At 36.6% G+C, this 25,016-nt stretch overlaps 2 protein-coding genes across 2 annotated transcripts in view; both read right to left on the reverse strand.

Annotated features, from left to right (window-relative positions):
* Positions 1 to 16,344: 16,344 nt before the first annotated feature.
* On the reverse strand, positions 16,345 to 21,840 carry LOC124166841 (gonadotropin-releasing hormone receptor-like). Its single transcript, XM_046544540.1, has 3 exons — positions 21,662 to 21,840; positions 19,602 to 19,735; positions 16,345 to 16,932 (listed from the first exon to the last, which is right to left on the reverse strand). The coding sequence occupies exons 1-3, from the start codon at positions 21,782 to 21,784 to the stop codon at positions 16,527 to 16,529; spliced, it is 663 nt and encodes a 220-aa protein (XP_046400496.1). The 5' UTR covers positions 21,785 to 21,840; the 3' UTR covers positions 16,345 to 16,526.
* Positions 21,841 to 21,858: 18 nt separating this feature from the next.
* The window catches only part of LOC124166480, a 53,781-nt gene continuing 50,623 nt past the window's right edge, over positions 21,859 to 25,016 (reverse strand). The window contains exon 4 of the mRNA XM_046544010.1: positions 21,859 to 21,951. Coding sequence (XP_046399966.1) covers positions 21,859 to 21,951 — 93 coding nt within the window. The remainder of the gene's footprint in view (positions 21,952 to 25,016) is intronic.

Consider the following 25,016-nt stretch of genomic DNA (forward strand, 5'->3'; position numbering starts at 1 on the left):
TTATTACACGCAGGGTTACTTATTTACTCATGTTGATTCTAAACCAATTTTTTTCGGCTATTCAGTTGCACTTGACCGATTAACCGTTGGTGGAATCTTTTCGTAGAATCGGCTTCCAAACCAGTAACAGTACATTTGATCCCGCCAGGGCAAATCCGGAGCCTATTCATGACTCCGGTGTTGCAGTATTTCATTTCCAACTACCTTCAGTTTCTCACCAAGTGCAGGAATACCTCCTTCTTACTGTGTGAAGAAAAAAGAAAAGAAAATAATGTTAACTTGTGGCTGGCAACCATGGGAGATTGACTTTTGGGGTGATGTAGCCATATTTAATCTGTATTCTATTTGTAACAATAACAAAAATTTTCCACTTAATATTCCATAATATTTCCACTTTATTTTTAGGAAACGTTCTTCTTTAATGCTTGCGCATCTTGGCTTACCATTTATAAACACTTATACTTTCAGAATTGATCCTACATTAATATTCAGAAGGTATATTTTTCTTCCTTAATTTTCTAAATTTTTTCAGTTGCCATGCCATGGAATTATATTCACTTTTAATAGACAACAAATAGTTTCTACATTTTTATTTCAATATGGTTGATAATAATGTTTGAGCTCCTGCCTACGTGAAAGAGGGCCAGGTTACCGGTCTAAGGGTACCCGGTTCAAATCTGGGTGAACCGGAAACCGCCCATAAAATCCTCGTAAACCAAGGTGGCACTAGGAAAAGAGATAATCCCTATAGCCTGGATTTGTGAAATTCTCGCACCTGTGGCTTAGTTAGCAATGAGCTGTATCCTCACCCGTCCGCATCAACTTTAATAACATCGAAGCACTGAGTGATCGGAGAATGTATGCCTACAATATTTCTGACCTACCATCTGTAACAGCAAGACGGGATTACGTGAAACAAGGTAAGCTCTAAGAGATGAATTTGGGTTAGTTTTAGTAGTTATTTATTTTTTCTTCTTTTTTAACCCAGGAGCTCAGTAGAAGACTGGAATGTGAAAATGAAGAGCTTCAGCCATCAGCTATGAAGGTATAAATTTTGATATCGGGGTGAAGTGGGCAACTGGCCATTCTTAAAATTTGCAAGTGGGTGGAGAGAAATGCGGCGACATCGTCAGCCTGCTCTTATCGGAAAAATTCCGATTGCTTCGCGGGTAAGGGTAATCTACAACTGAGATAAGATTGGTATACTGCAGTTACATACAGTTTTATAAACTGGGAACATATGTCCGTTTATACCAATGTCTTTTCCACGCAATTGTCTACCCCTGGTGAGTTTTTCTTAATTTTTACCCTCGGTATTTCTCACGCTATATCTGTGTCTTATCAAATAGCCTGCCTACCGGGTCTTTCTCTGGCTTTCTCTGGCTTCCACAGTTCCCTATTCTATGTTTTTATTCTTTGCCGCAGCTACTCGTCTCTCTCCCTACCCAAACATTTGATCTCAAGCACCCTCTTCCTGGCACCAAGTGTTATAGGTTTCAAGTCTTTTTCTGGTCCACTCTAACTCCGCACAGCAGCCCAATAATGACGTGAGACTCACCCTGAAATACATCCGCCTCTATCGGAATTATATCCTTGGTCCTTTCTGTAGAGTACCAACACTCGTGCCACAACTCCAGCTCTATTTATTATTTCGGACGTACCTCTTGAGCTGGAGTTGGTCACTGGTTTACTTACTACGTTAAGGTACGTAATTAAGTTTTCAAAGACTAGTGGTACTGATAAGTATTTTGTTATGAGATAGTAAATTTATAAAAATATCTATAGTTTCTATGATCTTCATACCCTTTTCTTTGATTTTAGATTTCACGATGATTTTAACTTTTTAGCAAATGAATGCAAAATTTGGTAAACTTTCCAGTATACAAAGTATTTATCAAATTATGGGAACTCTGTTGCATCAACTAATTTCTAAGTAATCTTTGTTGAAATTCATTATGAATGGAAAAGTGCTTTCACAAAGCATTTATCAAATTATGGGAACTCAGTTGCATTAACTTATTTCCAAGTAATCTTTGTTTAAATTCATTATGAATGAAAAATTTAGAGGTAACCCTCACCGTGTATTTCGTTTTCGTGACGTCGATGTCTAAAAATATATAATTTCTTCCTTTTCAATCCTTCATCATCATTCATTAATCCCTTTTTCTCTAATTTTAGATTTCGCGCTGATTAGAGGAGATTACTCGATTTTTAAATCGGTTACACGAGTTCGTTTTTACCAAGGCATGCTGATCATCTCTCTGTATTTTTTCTACGTGACCTGACATTACATTCCACTCTCAATACTGGAATCCTGCTGGATGAAACGTTACGTTTTGGCTTAACGGTAGGAAAGACAAGCAAGGTAAGACATCAATTTATATTTATCACATCGTGGCCTTATTATTTAAGAGAACTAAAGAGAAAAGTTAGATAATTTCATTAAAGTCAAAAATTTTAAATTTTGTCTTTCATTTGTAAAATTATGAAATATCAATCTGTGCATGTACCTTCATCATCCCCTTTTCTTTGATTATAGATTTCACTCTGATTTTCATTTATTAGCAAATGAATTCCAAATTTGGTAAAATTTCCAGTATACCAGTGCTTTCACAAAGTATTTATCAGATTATGAGAACTCTGTTGCATTAACTTATTTTCAAGTAATCTGTGTTGAAATTCATTATGAATGGAAAATTTAGCCCTTTCGCGCCGGACCCTGGTTCAGGGAAATTCTTCCTCAATACGAGTCTCTTGAAAGTTTTCTTCACTCCCTTGTACGAAGCGTTTTCGCGTCAACTGAAGGCAGTGGTTCCCTCCCTAACCATTTTTGGACCCAACTCAGAGGGCGCCGATCCCTATCCTCGGCCTCTGTCCCAGACCCTAGAAGGATTAAAAGCCCCTTCCTAGCACGAGTTCGCGGTCAACTGGCTAAAATATTAATGCAAAATATATGAAAATATTTGTTGCTCGCACCGATTTTTTTACATTCAAAATGAATTTTGTGTTTTTTTCTGAGCGTGCAGAAATTTTAAACGAAGCTCTAACGTTGATTTAGACGGATTTAATGTATTTACTAGTTGTTCTATAACTCCGTTGAGATTAACGTTAGAATTTTGTTTGAAATTTCCATGTGGTCAGCAAAAAAAGATAAATTCATTTCTAGAATTGAATTTCAAAAGTAAGCAACAAATATTTTTTTGGAAAACACACTGCAAATAACAGTAGTTGACCGCGTGGAGAGGATAAGGAAGGGTCGACCTGAGTGGCCGAAGATGGGACTGGGCTCGCGCTAAGGCGGATCGTGAGGGGCGACCGCGTCCGTGGGTCTATTGTGTCCGCGACGGTCACTTTTTTCGACCTGTGCCGCACAGGCGCGGCATTCGATGGTTAGGGTAAGAACATTCAGGACGCACTGGTGTGGCATTCGTTGAAGGAAGAAAATCCTCGCCGCACAGGTGGGGCATTCGGCGCGAAAGGGTTAGAGATAATTGTAATTTAGAGAATACTCTCATCGTGTATTTTGTTTTCGTGCATATTGTTAGTGATCTTAAAATTAATCAACAGATATCAATGTTACTGTATATATTAATTAACGGAAAAGGTTATAAAAGTTTTGATAAAACATGAAAGTCGTCTTTAAAATGAAAATTATGCTCTTTACTATGAAGGTCCTTCAGTTATTAGCCAATCAATTCTAAATTGATTGGTAAAAGCTCCACTATACTAATACCTTCAAAGAGTATTTATCAGATTCTGTGCGCTCTATTGCATTAACTTCGAATGATGCCAAGCATTGAGCGTTGAAAATTCATTATAAATGAAAAACATGATACAGACCATGAAAAAAGTTATGCGGTGTGTAAATACCCCTATCCATTAAAATCAATTGATTTCCGGCTTTTATAAATTGGTCCTTAGAGGTACCTGGTACGATTATTGTGAGCGATTACATTTTTTTTAAATTCCTGTTCTAATTTCTTTTTTTTTCTTCCACTGCAACTAACGATTAGGAGCTCCTTGAACTATTTATATAAGTGGGTTGGAAGTCAAATGGTACAAGAGATATTTTTCTCAACAGAGTTAGGTAAAGTAAATTGTTAGAATAAATACGCAAAAACTTGATTGCCGAGAGAAACGAGTGAGTCTCTGCTCTGTGCTGCCATCGAGTGGAAAATCAAATGCACTACTAGGTATCTAATTGATCTTGTTTGTTTTCTATACCTAATTTCTTTACCTAACTATGTATAGAAAAGATTATGTATAAAATGTATTAAAATCACTTGCACTCCTTGGCTTCCAACCCACTCATGTATTAAGTAGAAAACGCTATGATATTTCATACTACTAAACCCGCAAAGAAATGAAGTTCGCTCAAATTAGTATTTTTTTAAACTCTCTCCATATTCTGGGATGGACTGAATTTGAAGTAAATATAATCTATCATTAATGAAAGTATGAAGTTTGACCATAACTCTTTTTTTTGACTTGGCACGTCAAATGCTGAGATAATAATGGAACATCGTAAGTGCGTATTCTTAGCATATAAGTATTATTTATCATGATAATATTTTACTTCCTTTTGCTTGTATTCTCATCACTTAGATCCTTCACGCTGGCCGCTTCACGCTTCGCCGCAGTCTCAGGAAGGAAGGAAAGGACGCTGGAGAAATCTGGAGGCTTGGCGCTGAAGTGAGTCATAAAATTTATTATTTTTTCATTGTTTAATAATTATGTGAACAAAGTGAGAGAACGGTAAATTATAACCACATATTCAAAATTTGTAGCAACGGGATCATATTTAACGTATTATGTACAAAGCTAGACTTAGTGCTTTTCCATGCTACAAATGAAAATAAATCTCGGGGTTTTTGTTTTGAAGCCTCGCGATTTTTCTTGACTCAGAGTTCTGATGGTCTATCGTGCATCAATTTTAAAAAATTTGTTTTCAATTTTTTAAATGGTAATTAAATAATTTTGAACCGGGTCGAATTCAGAAAATTATGACAATAAAATTGGAATCGTATATGTTTAATATAATAAATATGCTGCGTAATTGATTGAAAGATCCCATAATTATTATCAAAAATTTTCCCTATTGCATCTAATGCTAGTACGCATTGCTGCATGTCCACCTGGTACCATTGACTGAATGAATCTTATTATATATGAAAGTGTTTTTATTGCACGGTATTTAATTACAGAGAAATTTAATTTCATCGTCTGACAAGTAGCAATACATATGAAAGTGTTTTTTTTTCCTCGTTTCAGTGCGTACTCTGGATGCTGCTTGTTGTGAGGCGGCAACCATTACAGACAGCTCTTGATGGGAGACAATATGGCGGTCAGGAAGAAAGATGTCCATTTACCTGCAAAGTAAAGGATGAAAGCGCAAGATCAGAGGAATGTCGGATAAGAGCAAAAGAACAACGCAACTCGCAACAGTGGTAGTCTGGCCTATCAAGTTTGTAGTGACAGTGTTATCTTGCTTTGCTCCGTGATGTCCGTAAATTCGTAGTGTAATCAATGTTGGCAACTTTTTTTAATGAAAAACAAATCAGTCTGGTGATTAAAACAAGCTAACAAGGCCTCAAGTGTGACCACTAGATCTCGTTCAAATGTTGCTAGGTGACAAACATTTCGAGAAAGTACAGTACGCGGAAAGTAACAGGAAAACGCAAGTTTATTGTTGTTCTGAGTGTTTTATTGCATTCCGTTGGTATAAGCAAAATCATTCCATTGTAACTTAGGAATGTTACGCTGAAATACTTTTAAATTGTCTCAATGTCAAAATGCTATAAAAACTCATTAATTGTTCACTTTAATTCTTCGGCAAAAATTTACACAGAATCTCATTATTCGAAACAAAAAATGAACAGGAATTTTAATATATCACAATAAATGATAATTAAATAGGCATAATAATTTAAATAGGGTACTGCTACAAAATTGTAAGTTGAAAGTCTAAAGGTCAAAACAAAAAAAATAAATAACTTAATAATAATAAAAAAATAATAAGGTCCGCGATTTGATTTCTGCTCCAGGAGAGATTTTCTCAAGGATTTCTTTTATTAATTAATTTATTAAAACTTTATAAATTCATTTTTTCGTCTTTCAGGCAGTAGGCTGGAAATGAAGGACATGTTTTCACTACATTTTCTACTTTTTAGTGGTGAATCATGAAATCGATTAAACCTTAAAATTCTCCTCTTAAAAAAACCTCTTAAAGAAATTTCGGCTAAAAAAGATTTTAAGGTGATTCGGCATTGGGACGTGGTTTAAAAATCAATTACTATTTCCCATCGAACAGACGAGGTGCATGTAAAAGGAAGAAGCGTATAAAAAAGAAAGGAATTCGCCAATTGCGTTCCGCCGAGCAATTATTTAAATCCTTTTATTGTTTGAGCGTAACACGAATTCCTTGACCTATATTCGTTCCAGAAAACCTCTCTCTCTTTTTTATCTTTCACCTAGAATGTGCGAATACGTAATAAAATTGCAACAGAGACCGGCCCGGCCTTTGAAAATTATATCAGCGCTGCGTACAGAAATGCTCATTCACCCTTACAATATGTGTGCAATGTATGAAAATTTGACAAGGCAAAGATTTCTTACTGTGTTAACATATATGAAAAACGGATACTCACTCGAAAAGAATGTTTAGGTTAGAAAAATTTATATTAAAGCAGCCAACAATGGCGCTATCCTAAGAGGAAGCTAGCAATAACAGGCACCCTTAACAATATAAACGGAATCCGATTCTCAGTAAGTCATGAATAATTTCACTCATGAAGGATACGGAAAAAATGGTGCGATTTTAACCCCCAAAGGTATTCGTGCGTAGCAAGGTTTCCGGGTTGACCTCCGCGTCGATTCAACCCGGAAACCTTGCTACGCATGCTGCACCACCCCGCGAAAGTCTCCATCAACACCCCAAAGGTATTCTTTCCGTTTATGGCATAAATAATAAATGCTTGGCAATATGAGATATACACAAAATATGCGTGCTTAGAAAAAAGGTATCGCTTTCACAAATAACCAAAATGCCTCCCTCCGAAGCACGCATCCACATGCAATTAGTGACATCGCGTGGACGGCGCTACAAAATGAATGAGAAATAACGAAAAAGGAACGATCATTGCTGCAACTACGTGACCAGCAGCATTGGCATCAATGTTGTACGGATTACGTCAGTATTTACTTTTATTGAAAATATGATAATTAAATCTCAGTACTTTCCTTCAGGTAAAATATCAATTTTCCTCAATCTAAAGATGGAAAAGAGCGATTATTTTTGAACATTCGGCCAAGATTGAAATGGTTGAGTCCCACATCAAGTATACACGAAAATAAATACTCAACTTAGTGCGATGAGTTATTTTACAAGTAATTTACTTGATTTGACGATTTGATTTCAATTAAATTTAACTTTCACATAGAAGGTATCTTTTCTCTCTGATCAAGCTAACAAGCATTTTTTATGAGCAATCAATTTTTAACTTTTTCCATCTTCAAAAAATGCTAACGTTGGAGCTCTCAATTCTGTCCATAGCTTTCGGCTAGAGCTATTTCCTTTTGAGAGCTCTATGTGAGTCTACTGTGGATGTATTTTTATGTAAATGCTGGCGACCAGAAAAACAGAATACGTGACTATCACACATCATGGCAGAATCATCGCCACTATCCCTGAATTTTGTTTTTGGAAAGTGAATGAGATGCTGAGTCAATTAAAATGCAACCATTAAATAATTTCCTACTCACCCTCACGATTTGCTGCCCATGACCAAGAGTAGTTGTGGGACTCCAACAACCTCTTCCCGCAGACCTACTTCGATAACCACACAGACACCCAGCCTTAGCTCTCAAAATAAATTCACCGTAGATATTCCTTTCACTTAAAACACAAAAGAACACAAAAGATCTTTCAGAAAAATAGTACAGATCCGCCAAGATTGATGAGAAGCACGTCAGATTTCATAATTTATGGCAAACGAAAGGCGAACTCACCCGCTTCAAAATACGAGAGAAATTAATCCGTATTGGTCACGACAGTTGGAAATTATGCAATACTTTGAAGAATAAAGCATGAAATATCCGCAGAAGTGTACTGTTTGGAGTCCACTAGAAAATTCTTATTCAAAACCAAGATGGGAATCACAACAAACTAAAAACTGATAATTCTTCACTGCAGCTAAGCTAGAAAGGCAATCTTTCGGTATAATCACTGTGATGCATTACTACTTTTCACTACCGTAATAAAACTTTCAACTCTCCGTTTGTGGTTTTTAAATTTCACTGAACGTGGCCTATTCCTCTCTGGCACTCAAAAACGACATAACAACTTGACGGCAATAAATGGGTAAATAAAGACTGCCACCTAATGTTTAAAAATGCACTAGATAAAAATGCACAACGGTTTAAAGTACATCGCCTAGTAATTCGTGTTGCTCGCAGCTGATGTGCCTCACTCTCCCTGTTCGGGTCGGAACAGCCTTATGTTTTTCTATTCTTTCAAGTTGAATTTTCCTCCTTTCTTCTTTTTTCCCGCCTGCCTCAGTTTTTGTTTCTTTTTTCCTTTTCGCCTATAGAGGGCTGTAGAAGCCCATGAAGAATTCGTGCATGCCTTGCACCAGCGCATTCGTTCGCCTGTGTCAAGGCGAAGAGGAAGGTTTTGTTATCCAATACAGCCGCCGCCAATAATATCGCCGAAGCTCAGGAGAGGAAGAACTCGTCGACGGACACATGGGGTGCAGAGTTCGGCGGAAGCCAAGGTAAGGCGGGAATTCCCTTCCTTATATTCTTTTCCACCCCCTTTCATTTCTTCATTTTCCAGTTTACTCATGATTTGGTTTCCATTCCCTAATTTTTTCTTTTATTTGTTATATTTCGTTGTAAACCTAAGGCTAAGCTCCGGCCCTGCATGGGCGGAACGCAACGGCTCCGTGACGCGACACTCCCGTTGCCCGAGCAAGAATGACGTGGTCGACGCGAGAGGCAACTAATGCTCGTAGACGGATTTAATTGGTTCCCGCGCCGCGTCAACGAACACTGTTTGACTTGAGTGCGTGATGCTACAGCCGCCGGCTTACAAGCTGCGCGGTGGCGTGGCTTCGATTGCTATTGCAAGGTTCTGGGTAAAGTGTTCTGTCCCCAAGCGCTCAGCAAGAGGTGGAGGGGGGGGGGTGAAGTGTTTGGAATGAGAGGGAGAAATAGAGGGGAGGGGGAAGGACATCACAAGGCAATCAGTGCGGACCTTCAATGGGGTTCATAGCATCGAAGGATTTTTGACCGTGGCACAGATTTCGCATCGCCGTGTCGTGAAACAACCATTTGACGAGTCACGTTGCGGGGGTTGGGGAATAGGTTGTTATGTGTCAAGCGTAAGCGACACCGCAGTTTTCAATGAGCATATTCCCCCTCCTTTTTTTTTCTTAGATAGCTGCATTATTTTTATCGACCATTCTCAAACCTCCTATGCGTCGCGCCGAATTGTTGGTACTAAGGAAATCGTTAGGAAGGAATGTAAATAGTAGTGAAACCAAAAAAGGGGGAACATTGTCTTTATTTTAATGTAATGTTATTCCACGAACGTAAACGTACAGAAGCGTGATACATTTCATTTACTTTGAATGAACCCCGTTCATCGTTAGTATTTGCTAGTATCGTTAGTATTCTTTTGTTTTAAGGCCACCCCTCTCACGTTGGTACCGCAGAGTATGAAAAAAAATTGTACATGTATATTTCTGTACCTACTTTAAATTATGCTAAAGTCTAAATAGTGTACGTCATACATGACTCGTATTTACTTATTGTTAGCATCAATGAGAGAGCCTGCCGCTGAAATGCTGATTTTATTGGAAAAAAATTCATTATTTGCGTTGATTTTCGCAACTTAGCTAAGGGTTGCTGGTACTATAAGCTCCGTTACCATAATATACATAGGGGAGGCGTCACGGAAAACCATTGTCGAATAAAGAGATCAATAAAAATTAGATAGCATAGCTATTGTGAAGATAAACCTGTTTCCATGATATTTAAGAATTTTAGAAAGTATGAAAGTGTAATTGAAGAATACTGACATATCTATTAGGGAAATTTTACTTACCTTACCCAATCCCTTGAATCCATTTGCAAAATAACTGAAAATATATAATTTCAATATTAATGTAATAAGAAATAATTTAAATAATTTCAATAATGTGATCGTCTGTTGTTGATTGCTTAAACTCCCGATGTTTTCAGGGGTAATTGAGATTAATTAAAAAAAAATTCATACTTCATCTATGGACCTTCAACGGTTTTTAGCGTAAGATATCGAGTAAACATATTTTAAGAGATATTTCAAAGGAAAAATAGGAACTATTTGACTTTTTATGGCTGGATTCCCACGCAGAGGCTACTAAATAGCTGGCGTGCATTATGCGCTACCAAAAGAGTCATTCGGTTATACGAATTCTAGTTTTATTTCCTGCTTGGAAGATGCTAGAGGTAAAAGGGTGGTTCATGATGATCAATCATAATCAGTCTAATTAAAGGGATTCTTTTCACTTAAGAACATTCCTACTACTTGACCGGTATTTTTTGGTGACACATTTCTCACTACAAAGTAATCCTATCATGATGAAAGTTACTGATAGAATGAAGTATAAAGCAGACGCTGGCCAAATTGTCCTCCCCACTTCGGGAACTAATATATCGATGGTTAAGTTCTAACAGCACGTATCTCAAAAATAGCAACTTTTCAGGAGAGCAAAAAAACGATTTATTTTTTAATTCTATATAATTTTAATTGAAACTAAAAGCCAAAAATACATAACACTGAAAAATAAGCATACATTTGCATACAAAGAATTGTTTTTTTAATTTTATTTTTTATTAACAGTATTAGCGGTAGCGACACTTAAAAATGGGGAAGAATGTCTTTATGTAATATTTTCCACAAAAGTAAACGTACAAAAGCGTGATAAATTTCATTTACTTTGAATGAACCCCCTTCGTCGTTAGTATCCGCTGGTATCGTTAGTATCTGTTTGTTTAAGGCCACCCCTATCCAATGTGTATGGTGTGTCTCATGAAAAAATACTGGTTTTTAACGCCGATGGGTAAGGGTCAAGATTGTTTAGAAATGCACCAGTACATCATCCAGGTATTATTGTTTCTCGCAGCTGCTATTCCAATGTGCCTCGCTGTAACGTCTCCGAAAACGTTTGGGCAGTTTTCTCACAAACCCTTAGCGCTGTGTATTTAGAATTTTTTTCAACGGCGAATAAAATAAATTAACAAACGAAAACATAATTTATGGAATTAAATCGGAGTGATTTATGTGGTTATATAAAAGAATGTCTGACTCTCACTTGTTTTATGTACTGTTTCATTAATTGGTATGGTATTTGGAGGAGGCAACCGACAGCTGAGGTCATTTGCGCCATGAGGGAAATGTATGGAAGGAAGGGTGGAGAGAAACCTGGCGTCGGCAATAACCTGCTCCTAACGAAAGGCGCCAAGGGGACCACGACTTAATGTCCCATCCGACGGACGTAGTGTTGCGCTTGAAATGTCTTCCACACAACATTCAAGCAGCGATCGGGATGTCTCTAAAAATTCTCTGCCACTGCCGGGATTTGAACCGGAGCCCGCCGGGTGGGAAGCCAACACTAGCCACCAAACCAACCCGATCCCCCGTTTTATTAATTACTTCAGGATCTAATCTGTGAAACCTTTCACCATGGAAAGCAAAAAAATTACCTTCGCGAAGTTAAATTTGGAATTAAGTAAATCAGAAAATTGAAAGGAATGAGAATTTGGAAATTTTTATCGCATTATTTTCAGAAGAAACGTCTTTGTTCACGGTTTCCTATTCCTCAAGTATTCCTTAACTTCTTTGTACCCATCCGTGGGACATTTGCTGGATGACCGTTCCTTGCTATCGTGAATGTAGATTCTGCCCTTATTTCATTGACTTCACTAGGTTTTGAAAAAGGTTACGGGATCTGTTTGAAAGCAAGATGCCAGGTTCTTTCCCCAGAATACCATAGCTACGCAGTATAGCCGATAGTTGAAGCCAAAATTGAAGTCACAAGACGCGATAATATTCATATTATGGAAAAAGGATTTTAAGGTCTTACAACTAGCTACGTAACTTAAGCTGATCTTCGTAAGATTCGAAATGTATTTGGCTATGAATTCACGCAAAAGAAACAGACTCACGGCTTCAATAAGAAATAAACATATCTTCCAAATCAGTCAATAGTTTCCCCTAAAACGGAAACACAAAAAAATAAGAGGTTGAGGATAAATTGATGCACACAAAAAACAAGAAAGTACAATAGAAATTTTAATTTTTCTTCAAAGAATATTTTTATTTTTATTGTTTTCAATAAATATATTAGTGTAATAAATACTTTAGCTTTTCTAAATACTTCACAATGCTTAAGATGATTAGTTTACGTAGTCATTGTTCATGAAATAAGGAATTTCTACCCGATTGTTTTGAATACTTAAAATAGCTTGATAATTTATCTCCTTCTGAATTAGTTTTTCATAGTTAACTACAACGTGCAGATTCATCAAAGCCAGCAATAAGTCAGTCCAAAAGGCATCCATTAAATTATTATAATAAAATCAATTAGTAAAAAATACAACTAATTGTAAGAGCATTAGAAGGAATGAAACCTAGTTATACCGATGAGGAGTATGCAAATTAGTTTCATCTGGAAACTTTACAAGTTAACTAATGTGGATCCCGGGTGAAGCCCCAAAAACTCCTCGAATTGCCAGTTGGACCAGGGAAATAAACCACCACCCTACGCTGAATCTGTAAAATTAACACGCCTGTAGCTCGGCTGGTGATGAGTTATACCCTCACGCATTAAAAAACACCTTCGGATGGAATCACTGACTTGGTGAATGTCGATTTTATGTCATAGAAATTACGACAGTGAGATGCAATACAGCTTTCTCAGTCGGACAATTTGGATTCCATCAATACTTATAGAAAAGGACATCATGCGAGGTCATATTGTGATCCATTATTACCGCTATAATAAAGAAACCTAAAGGTTTACCATTGTACACACCTACTTTTTTCAGCTTTTCGAGCACCGATTTCTAGAGCAACAATGGAAAGCATGTGGACATCATCTTTTGTAGCAGGTATCTATAAAGCAAAAGAGATCACATTAAAGTCATGGGTAAAATCAAATTATGAGGACTCGAAATGTGTACACTTACCGAAAAGAAGAGCTGCCAGAGCCATTAAAAGAAGTCTTTTACTTTTACATTACTTGGGTTTTACTTTTCTATTCTGGAAAACAAATCTTTGAGCAATTTAAGGTACATAACATACATCTTTGACGATAAATATGTAAGCAATTTTGCAAAATAGGTTCTTAATTATCAATGGCATCATGATCAAACTGGAGGTATAAATTTCTATTATCAAGGCCTAAACCTTTAATTAAGATAAGTATAATGAAGACTTCCTATACTTAGTCCAGGTTTCGTATTTTTTTTAAATACTCCAGTTGTTTTTGATGATAATGCTAGTACTTTCCCAGGCCCTTTCCGATAGGTAAGGTGGAACGAATACTTTAAATTTAAGAAAAATTTTTAAAGTCAACCATAAAACTTATTTCGGCGAATTTATTTTTAATATCAAATGAAATTTTGATTTTAATTTACAAAATTAACTTATTATCTACTCAGCTCAATCAATCTCATATAAGTGGGTAATTTCCCCAATTACTCCCCAGAATTACGGCAGCTATATAGAAAAATAGAGAGACTGTTCCGCTATTTAACCGGAGAGAAGGCTAACATTTAGAAACTTTACGGTGAGAATGCTTGCAGCAGTGATTTAGTCAGGGTCAGTGATTAAGTTACCATTAATGTAAGTAAAACAGTGTTATGTAGGAAACGATTCATCACCGTTTTTCAAGTTAAATTCCTTCGTATTCTCAACGCGATTTTAATGAGTAAGAATAGCAGATTCTAATTGCTGAATTGCTTAAGATAGCAGTTTCTTCTCAGCCGTGAGTCACTAGGCGAATTCCTAATTCACCCGCTTTGAAACGCTTAAAACACTCTCCCTCTGCAGCGAAGAAAATGTTAAACCAATGATGTAAAATACAATATGGCAGAACAAATAGAAATAAATAGATTTTCCGACTGTTTTCTACATTTGCGAAAGGCGTATGCTTCGATTTCAATCAAATATAATGATTTTTCTGCTCCTAAATATAATTTGAAATTATTATCACTCTATCACGTTTATAAAATGAGCAAGTACGTTTTAAATTAATTTCTTTAAAAATTTTATTGACATATGTACGTTTACCACGAATATCATTTTTATGGAAAGAATACGCCAAGTTATGGGATAACCATGCAAGAGACATAGAAAAACACTTTTAAATTTATATTCATCGATATTTTATTGATGCCTGAACGATGGTTGAGCTTTTCTAAAGAAATCAGGAACTAATCAACAATAATAATTTACCAGCATCATCCCTCTCGCACCAAGACCAGGGAAGGATTGGCATATTTTACAATATTTTGGGAAAGTTAATGATGTAAGAGACTTCAGTAATTAATATGACAATAACAGTTGAACAACGACGCGCGGCAGACGATGCTTATCCACGCTGCCCAAGAAATATGCAAAATATTTTCACACACATTTATCTCCTACACTTATCACCTCATACATTTATCACAAGTCGACGACAACTTTTTGAATATAACTTATAATGAAGAAGGAATGATACAGCAATCACAATGATGTGGAAACAACAAAACTGTGCACTTTCATATAAAAAATAGTCTCTTCAATCTTGAAACTGAGGAATGCAACGCAATTCTGAGAAAAGAGAGACAAAATCTGAAGAATTTACCATCTCTGTGAACTAAGTCGTTGAGATTTACGTTTAGGACTTAACAATCCTCTAAATATCTCGCATACATACCTTTCTTTTCTTGATACAAGATAATCGCTTTAATAAAGTTCAATGCACTCGACATGGGCATAAAACTCATCCATTTTTCCAAACTTCTAAAAAGAAAAAAAACACCCTAGAGCAGTCTTAAATGTCCTTTTTCTCATAAATTAATGAACGCTCTACGGCCGTTTAGTGGTTGAAAGAAATACATTTCCCAAGGCCGTATACTTCAATGTGCGGAAGAGGGCGAACAGGAAGAGGAAGGATAGCGGGTTTGAGAAGCAAGAAAGGATGTCAATAGGGTTAAATGCCACAATTTGAACTGAAAACGCACACATACCCGAAAGGTCACTCATTTGCCTTGCAGATTTGCAGAGAGAACAAATTTCCGCTAAGGTCCAAATCGCACAATCACACCGCCGTAAGATAAAGCTACGTCAACCTTCGATATCGTGTTATCAAATTGATTTCTTTTTCATGACCTCAATTTATACGATAATTAATAACGTCTTGTTCTTGGAAAGAAATGCAAAATCGTTTGCTGACGTTTCCATATTTTCTTATATCTTCTTCAGGCCTAAGAATAATGGTTACAATAAATAATACATTGAGGCATGAGCGATTTTAACATTTTTTTACAACAATAAAATGAAAAATATAAAAAGAATTCAATTTTACCCGAGTGAAAAAGAAGAGGCAAGAATATTGACATAACTCATCTGCACTTATTTTTGCAAATGTAACTAGGCTGATAAAATATCATGGTTACAAAAAATTTGGATTTATTAAATAAATATTTAAATTACCATGACCTGTGTCCAAAATTTATTCATTATTTGAATTTATTCATAGCCCTGAAGAAGGTGTAAGAAATATATCGAAACGTCGGCAAACATGTGTATTATTTGAAATCCTGCCGCGTAAACGGCGGTGAATGATTTAAGAATGACTAATGAGAAAAAATTCCCCTAGACCAGGAATCGAACCAAGGATTTTTGGCTTTAGGGGCCAATGCGCAGACCACTACGATATCCAGTTTCCTTTATTCCCATGGCAATTCGTGAGCCGGCATACATTTTTGCAATTCATTCCCACAGGGGCGCAGCTAATAAATAAGGCTAGGGGGTTTTAGGCGCAAGTAGTACTTAGGAGTGGGGGTATTGCATACCCTCCAGGGTAAGCAGGAGTTGTGGGGGCCTTCCTCCAGAAAAAATTAAGAATAATGGTTCAAAATGGCGAGTTTTACGGCTTTCTAAGGGATATTTGATTAATCCTGACACTATACTATAAATAATACTGATCTAATTAAGTAAAATGAATTAAAATTAAAAACTTTCTGAGCTCTTAGGGGGGGGGGGGGTCTCATCCCCCAAAACCTCCCTTCGTTGCGCCACTGGATTCCCAAACCTATACTCCAAGGCGATATTCATTATTATTGTGTTATTATGTTTGATTTTTGTAATTAATAACATTGACATCCTTTCCTACTTCATTTTTCGCTCAGTAAAGAGTACGGTCAAGGGGAATTTATTTCATTCAATCCTTTTATGCCGCAAAACAATTGGAAAATTTGAGCCTCACTTAGGACTATGACCCATTTATGTTAATCTCACAGTTCAGGTTCTTATTATTGTCTCTCTGAAGCTTCTCCCCATTCACTCCGTTGCTGGAGTTGTTTTTTCTCCGGTGCGACGAAACCAGCAAAATTTTTCCGTCGCTTCCCGCGGCTTGGTTCGTCGTTTTGTACCTTCCCGTTCTCCCTTTGGCGTTTTGGTGTTGTCTTGATCGCCCGCTGAAGTCGTCCAGTTGCAGATTGTTGGAGGGAGCGACCAGGGTGGCCTCTTCCTCTAGAAGGCGAGGGATGGACATGCTGGCGGCCGCTGGAGGCATGGTTATCGCCGTTGCCTTTTTCCGCGACACCGATCGGTTGAGTATGCTCACGTTGGCAGCCGTGCTTCTCCTGGTGGAGCCATCTCGACTGAAATTCACGGAACTACAGCGAAGAACATTGTCAAATCTCTAGTATAGGAGCACGACTTACAACATCAACCACAACATAAGACATCCATCGAATTTAGGAAAGCAAGCCTCAAAAAACAAAGAAATAGATGTTCCCGAATATCAAGATTCAGAGACAGGCCAAAAATAATAGGGAGCCCTTGCAAAAACAATTTATAACTTACGTCATCTATTGCGAAAATTTTAAACTATTTTCCACATGTAAATTTAGATAAAAAATTAGAGCAAAAGGGAAAAATTCAAATGTCTATTAAACTTCATTTTCATCAGTTACAAGCAAGTGTGAAAAGTTCCAAGCCGATTTTACAAAGGGAAGTGGGTTAAAAATCAGTTACAAAATTCCGTAGATGAAACGGAGAAAAATCTGAAAGAAGTCATGAAAAAGGGTGAAGGTGAATGGGTTATAAAAAGAGTAAGACACTCTGAAGGATAACATAAAAATTAGGGCGAAGGCCTTCGAGAATAGAGGAGAATGGAGAAGGTGAAATGGATGGAGAAGGAAAGGAACGAGGAAGTTTTAGACATGGTCATTAAAGATACGAATCTACTGGAAGAGTTGAAGAGGTGACAATAACGTATGGATAGGGCGACAGTTGAGCGGAGATAGAATGCTTAAAAACAATATTGGGGGAAGCAAATTCGTCACTCGGAAAGAAAGAGGGAAAAAACTGGGCTGTTTGATAGAATATGCGGCAAAAGAAGAGGATTATCATGAAAAAAATGGTATGATTTCAGTACACCCATGCCTCGCATAGCGTAATTTCGATTAGCGCAATTTCGATGTAGTGCAAATTGGTTCGCAACGCAACATCACAAAAACATCGCAACGCAATGTAGTCTAATCAAAAAACTTTAACGCTCTCATGATAAAACGTGTACTTGTGCTAAGTACACACGAAATTGCTATCATTTTATGCATATTCATAATATTGCTTGCCTCAAATCTTCTTTTATTTATATTAATCGAAATCCATTGCTGTGCAATGGCCAAAAGCATTACTCGTCATTGGGTCCAGATAGCTGGCCTACCGAAGTAATTTATCTGAACTGAATGGAAATAGTTAATTTAGATCATTAATTAAGCGTGAAGCTAGTGAAAATGAGTTTTTTTTAGCAATACGGCTTGAGACGTAATTTTTTCCGTCATAGGTTATCGGGCGATTGACTTACAGGTAGAGGCTCTGCGCTAAAGCCATCAATGTCATCGGAATTCACGAAAGAGAAATGGAGCGGTAGCAGAGATGCGTATGAATAGCATCAACACATAAAATTTTTAAAAAATACATAAAAGGGTCCACCAAAAAATCTCAACACAATAGCTTCTTTCCCTCCCAGCAGTCCTAGGCCCTCTGCGTCTCAGGAATAAATATAAATAAGGTTTTCTAAGGCTATTGATGGAAATATATATGGTGGAAATTCAATACCTAATACCTACGCTACCAGGATTGCAGTCCTATCTTCCCAATGTTAAAACGCTCTCGTATAACGCAAATTCGTGTAGCGCAAAGACCCAAAGGAACGCGTTCCCTTGCGCTATACGAGACATGGGTGTAATTTATAGGAAGATAACAGTGGCAGTAATTTCTCAGAGGCTGTCTGACGCCTACTTGAGTGCCATGATGTGGGCACTTCAAGTGCAGAACGCCGTCCGTCGGATGGGACGATAAGTCGTGATCCCCTTGGCGCCTTTCGCCAGGAGTATGCAACCGTCTACGCCAGATTTCCCTCTGGTCGTGTGACTAGGAGCACCCATATTGCAATTTATTAGTTATGCCAAAAAATTGTTTGAAATCCGAAAAATAAAAAAACATAAACTGTAAGTACTTCTGTTTTCATTCACCACGTTCAAAACCGTACCATTCTTTTATGATAACCCTGTTTTCCAAGAACATTCGGAACATATTAAATAGAAGAGACATATTTTTTTCGTAGGATAGGCATAGAAATTTGTTTTCTCCACAAAATGTAGCAGGTTCTTCTATAAATGATAGATTTAATGCAAGCAATCTATCGCAACGCGCAACTAATGTTAAAAAAAATATTTTTGTGGAGGAGTTACGCCTGGTAGAGTAACAACTCCCTGGAAACGCCTATGCGGGGTGTTACTTAGATGAATATATATGTGGCAGAATGTAGAGTAATAGTCCTTGCAACAGGCTCTAGCATGCCAGAGGGGACAGGCGATGTTGATTCGTACATTTGAGAGGCATGCATTTTTACTCGTACAGAATGGGGTCCCTTAAAATGCAAAAAATAATAATTTATTTTTGTAGCATTTATGAAAATTTCCCTATCATTATGAGTATCGTGGTATAATACTCCATTAAATCTTTTAAATAAATTAGATGAGCAATTTTTAATTCTTGCAGGAAATATTAAGAATATATTCAACAAAGCCTGCTTAACTAGTGTCCATAATTCCCGGATATCCATTAATTGCAAAAGTCAATCGAAACTTTAACAAGGCTATAAATAATAGGTTGATCCAAAATTACAGAGGCAATTTGTAACAATAAAAGAAAATTTAAAAAAATTAAATTTTAAATTAAAAATTAAAATATATATCTTATTTCAAAGGAAACCCTCGTGTACTCCTCCATAAGTGGTAGATAATTTGTAATATTAATGGTAAACGTTACGTACTTGCAGCCGGTGGATCTGTAGCTACTTTTGTGACCACCCGGTCGCCAGAGGTGAAAAGCTCCGTAAATGAGGGGATTGACGAGGCTGTTGGACATCCCGAAGAAGAAAATACCCGACTGCATTTCTTCACTGACCTGCAGAAAGAACAGAAGCATTGCTATTATATAATTCAGAGAGATACAAGAAAGACATTAAAATTGTATGCATACATGTTTATTTAAATATTAGTATGTCAACACATTGTTTTATGAAATAAAAAAATGAAATGGTTCAAGTAAAATGAAAATTTAGACTTTCTCCGCATTATCACCTGCATAAGAACGGATGTCTGGTAAACTGTTTCGCCATATAGTATATTGATAAGGGATGAGAAAATTAGCCAGTGATTAGGGAATTAAATATTCGTCATGGTGTTTACTCATGCTTTGGGCAAAACCTAAAATATGGGTGCTTATTAATTATCTTGAATTACGGGCAGCATATTTTTTTGAGGCTGAGGGTCATTTAGATAGAGTACAAAAGGTTCTCTGATAATTTATCTCAATTTTAACTTAAATTCCGAAGAAAGGATCGCGTTTGTTTATCACTACCGCTATTTATGAATTCAAAATGTATGAAGATATATTTATAAAAAATAGAGGTAGACAAACACAGAAAAAGCATCAAGGAAGAGCACTTATAGATCCACAATATTGTCTGTTATTCTATGATTCAAGGTATTCGGAGATAACTCATTTTCAGTACGGTAAGGTGAATAAGATAAGAAGTAATGAATCCTTATTCCGAGTCATCTTAAGGGATTTCAGCCAAAAATAAACCATGACTCAAGTGATGTGACTATTTGTGAGAAATTCTTTAATCAAAATATAAACAGTTCTGAATAGAAGTTCAGTCTTGTTCGGCGTAGTTGTCCCTAAAAACTCATGCTTAGAAAGCCAAATATAACAGTACATTTTGTTTAAAATAAAAATATTGATAAAAATAGGGTACTCTATTTTGAACTTGGCATATTTTAGGCCTCTTGAATGAATTTTATGGGTACTTTGTGATAGGTGGTACATGTGTGGAAACAAGGTAGCACAGAAAACTTGCAGATGAGCTATGGTTTCCGAACGAAGAGGTTAGACTAGAGTGATTAATAAAAATAGTCGCATTTATAGCCGCCGCATTACAAGACCGAAAATGAGGTTTGCCAACGATCCTATAAAATCAGATTATGCTGAATGTACTTTACCAACATTCCTTAATAATAGCAATCGGAGTTTGTTTCTAAGATTTTATTCCTATACCTTGCAGTCTCCCATAATTGGGTTTCATTATTGAAATTGAAGTTTAATACCCAAGTGACTTTATTAGGGTCACGGTTTGAGACAAGTAGTTTGGTTGTTTTATCTATACCTTTAACCACCAATTTCACATATTTAAATATATTGAGAGGATCCCTTACTTGAAAATTTAGATGTTGAGATCCCATGGTTTGAAATTTCACATACACTTCCGTCCGAAAAATTGGTCCAAAAGATCATAGTTGAGAAACACTGAACATAAAACAAAATATGAGAACTTTTCTAAGATTTAAGCTGACTGTCATTTTAATAGCAAATAATTTGGAGTTTAAAATCAGAGAATACAGATTTTAGGATTAAATATATGACAGGGGATGAATGATACGGTCTAATAATAATTAATCTTCTGTCTTTCCGGCGCAGATTACCTCAAAAACTTGGCGATGGACAATTCAGAGCAACACATGGAACATAATTAAAAATTAAAAAAGAAAAAGTGCATACATATTTGAATATTAGGACATCAATACAATGTTTTGTGCAATAAAAATTAAAAAGTGTCACGTAAAATGAAAATTTAGACTTTCTCCTCATTAACGCCTATATAAGAATGTATGACAGGTAATCTGTTTCACAATATACTATATTGATAAGAGCTGAGAAAATAACGCCAAAATTAACAGTGCAATGTTGTTAGAATAAAAAAATAATGGAACCATTTTGGACCTCACTTCATACCATTCTGCAGTAAAGCGTTCGTCCCGTATAACTTACCATTTTGTCGGGATTCAGAAACATAAACATGATCATCATGGTGTAGTATGGTGTCCACCAGACGACGAACGCGACCACGATGACCACGGAGATGCGCAGGGACTTGATCTTGGCGCGGCGCATGAGGCGACAGCGGTTGACGTCGGTGGGGTGGGAGCGGGGTCCGCGGCCCCTCTTCTCCTCCGCCCCCGACTGCCTCACCCCCACCGGCCCCCGACCCCCGCCCCTCGCACCCCCCAACTGCTGCTGCTCCTCCGTACCAACCTCCGCCTTGAACACCTTCTCGCTCCCTGAAACACAAAGAGGTAAAACAATTGACGAACACTGTCTGAGCAGAGGACATCTTCCCCTTCTTGCATAACGATACTTCCACTGCAAAAACGCTCAACAATCGTCCACCGAATCAAATCCGCTCATCTAGTAGCCCAACAATACGAATCCGCTCAGCTGGCAGTGTCCGGAGCATAAACGCTCATCTCCTATTTTCCTAGCTTGGAGGTGAGCGTTTATGCTCCGGTGCTGCCAGCTGAGTGGATTATTATTCTTGGGCTCCTAGATGAGCGGATTTGATTCGGTTGTCGATTGTTGAGCGTTTTTGCAGTGGAGGTATCGATAACCACTATCAGTGAAACACCAGAAAGTAATCCAGAATAAATAAAAAAATGTACTTATTGAGGGTCTCGACCCGAAACCTCCCCGCACAGCAGTCGCATTTTATAACAACTAGACTACGGCGTAAGTTGTTGTAGTTACGTTTTAAAGTCAATTAAATACAGCTATAATATTTGCAGCGCCTGCATTTTGGTGACCATTTTCGGAACTCCAGATTTGATTTTTATTCCTAAATTTTACACGAAATACTGTTTGAATCGTGATAAAAGAGTAAGAAAATTGTATTGTTATCAAGTTCTGACCTATTCTGTAAATTTCAGCGCTCTCGGTAATCGAGAAATGGTCAAAATTTGATTTGCAAGATTTTCCCGGGCGGACAAACAAGAAAGCGAGTCAAGTAAAACGCGATGATAAAAATAGAGAAAAGGTCATTATTAGAGTTTTCTATAAATAAAGGTTGGTTTCCATGGAGTACTTAAGAAGCATTCTTGCAGCCTCGCCTTACTTTATGTACTTTCCCTTCAATTTGAAGTAAGGCATGCTCCCTTTTGTTCTACCCATAAATTCTATTCTCTTCCTCCCTTGCCCTTATCGTACACGGAAAAAAAGTTAAGCTAGAACTATCGATTTCTGATGAAATTTATCAAACTTTTGGGTTCATATGGCAATTTGAAATATTCAGTAATAATTACCAAACCTGTTTCATAAATTCTATCAAACTGATTTGGTAATTGTTACCGAAATGGCCACAGCAGTTCGATAAAAACTATCAAAATCGAAAGGGTAATAAAACCGATTTAGCGTGCACGTGTGAAATATTTTCAACCCAGAAAACAATATTTTGGTTGAAAATCATACAATTAGAAGTTTAACGTAAGATTCTGCAAAAGAAATACAAACAAAAAGTGGAAAAATATAAGCCTGCGTGAAGCATTGAACGTGGGTTCCCCGCGTGATAGCGACGGACTCTAACAACTTGTTTAAATCAGTTGCCATATTAATAACTTACTCAAACGCCATAATATATTATTACTGTGAATAATCAACCTTTGCTTTGAAATGTGAATAAAGTGTGACTACAGTTCCCCTTTGTAAGCTTAAGAGGAATACTTGATGCACACCATTGCATTACGTAATTACTCCATATGAATATCTAGTGCAGATGTGCCGGAAAACTTTATTTGCAGGCTTTTTACATCGATGTAGAGATGACTTTAACGTGCTGAGTGATATCCTTGGCATGGATTGGGTCTAGTATGACGACTTTTATCTCATGTTATTAAACATGATTGCGAATAGTTATACCTCAGGAATACCTCTAATTAAAGTTTTAATCTGTCGAAATACACAAACATTACCATACAGTTTTAATATCCATGATAATACGCTATTCAGTCACTGTCTTTGATGCACCAGCTTACGATAACATTGCAATTTAAAGCAGGAACAAACAAAAATGAACGTAAACAAAATTAAAACGTTATCGCCATCACAAATAATGAAAACAAAATCATTTCTACCAACCTATCTTTTATGTAAGGCCTGTTTAAGAATCTTTCCACTGCAAATGTGTATTGGTATAAACAAAAGAGGAACAACAGACCGTTCGATAGATTACGAAACGCTTGATAAATTCTATCAAACCAAATTTGCATAAAAATGTAGAGTTTGATAATTTTTACCAATCAAGCAATCACCTTCGTAAAAATGATCATAACTTCGATGAAAGTTACCAAAATGATATATCAAAATGTGTGATGAAATATATCAAGAGCGTTTGGTAAAATAAATCAAGTGCTTAATAATTTACATCAAAGTTGAAGTATATTTACCAAAAATACTCCCTATCACACCAGTTTGATAGTTTTAATCAAATCTTTTTTTTCCGTGTACCCTTTCCAAAGGAACTCTATCATCGAAACACCAGAAAGTAAAGTAAAAATTTTTCAGAGGTAAGAATAAGATTTTGAAAAAATAGTGGGAATGATAAGTGGTGGAAATAATAACGTTTACTCGAAGTTTTCAAAGTTGTCCAAACGATGCGGTGGCAGGCTAGCGATACTACTTAATGTTTTACTATTATTAGCATAAAAAAATACATAAATTTGCTGGTATTATAAATTTGCATTTAGCAGCTTGAAATATATCCCCCACGTGCAATATAAGTTGCCGAAAATTGACGTTTACGTAATTATCAAACGTAGCATAGCCAAAATTTAGTATGTAAGCGATGAATTAGATTAGGATAATTTAATTATAAATTGATAAGTACTGACAAATAAATTGAGAATAATTGAATAAAAGAGTACGTCTGAGGTCATCCTACCCTTTACGCGATACCACCATCAGTGAGACACCAGGCAGTGTTACAGTATAAATGTTTGAAAAAATTGAGTAAACATTAACTTGTGGAAATGATAAAATTTACGCAAGGTTTTTCAAGTTGTCACAATCATTCTGCAGCAAACTTGTAAAAGAAGTTACTTACCGCAAATTGAGGTTTACGTAATGATCCAAAGTAGAATATTGTGGAAAACCCAACCTTAAGTTGCATGAAAATGATGGATTAGATTAGAATAATTTAATTATGAACCGATAAGTCCTGACGCATAAATTGAGAAGAAATGAATTTAAACGTGCATCCGAGTCTCTCTTACCCTTTTTGCGAGATCATTATAAGTGAGACTTCACAAAGTTACAAAATTTACTACAGCTTTCAAAGTGGTCACCACGTTGCTGATAA

The sequence above is a fragment of the Ischnura elegans genome, chromosome 10 (assembly GCF_921293095.1).
Source record: "Ischnura elegans chromosome 10, ioIscEleg1.1, whole genome shotgun sequence".
Classification (NCBI taxonomy): domain Eukaryota; kingdom Metazoa; phylum Arthropoda; class Insecta; order Odonata; family Coenagrionidae; genus Ischnura; species Ischnura elegans.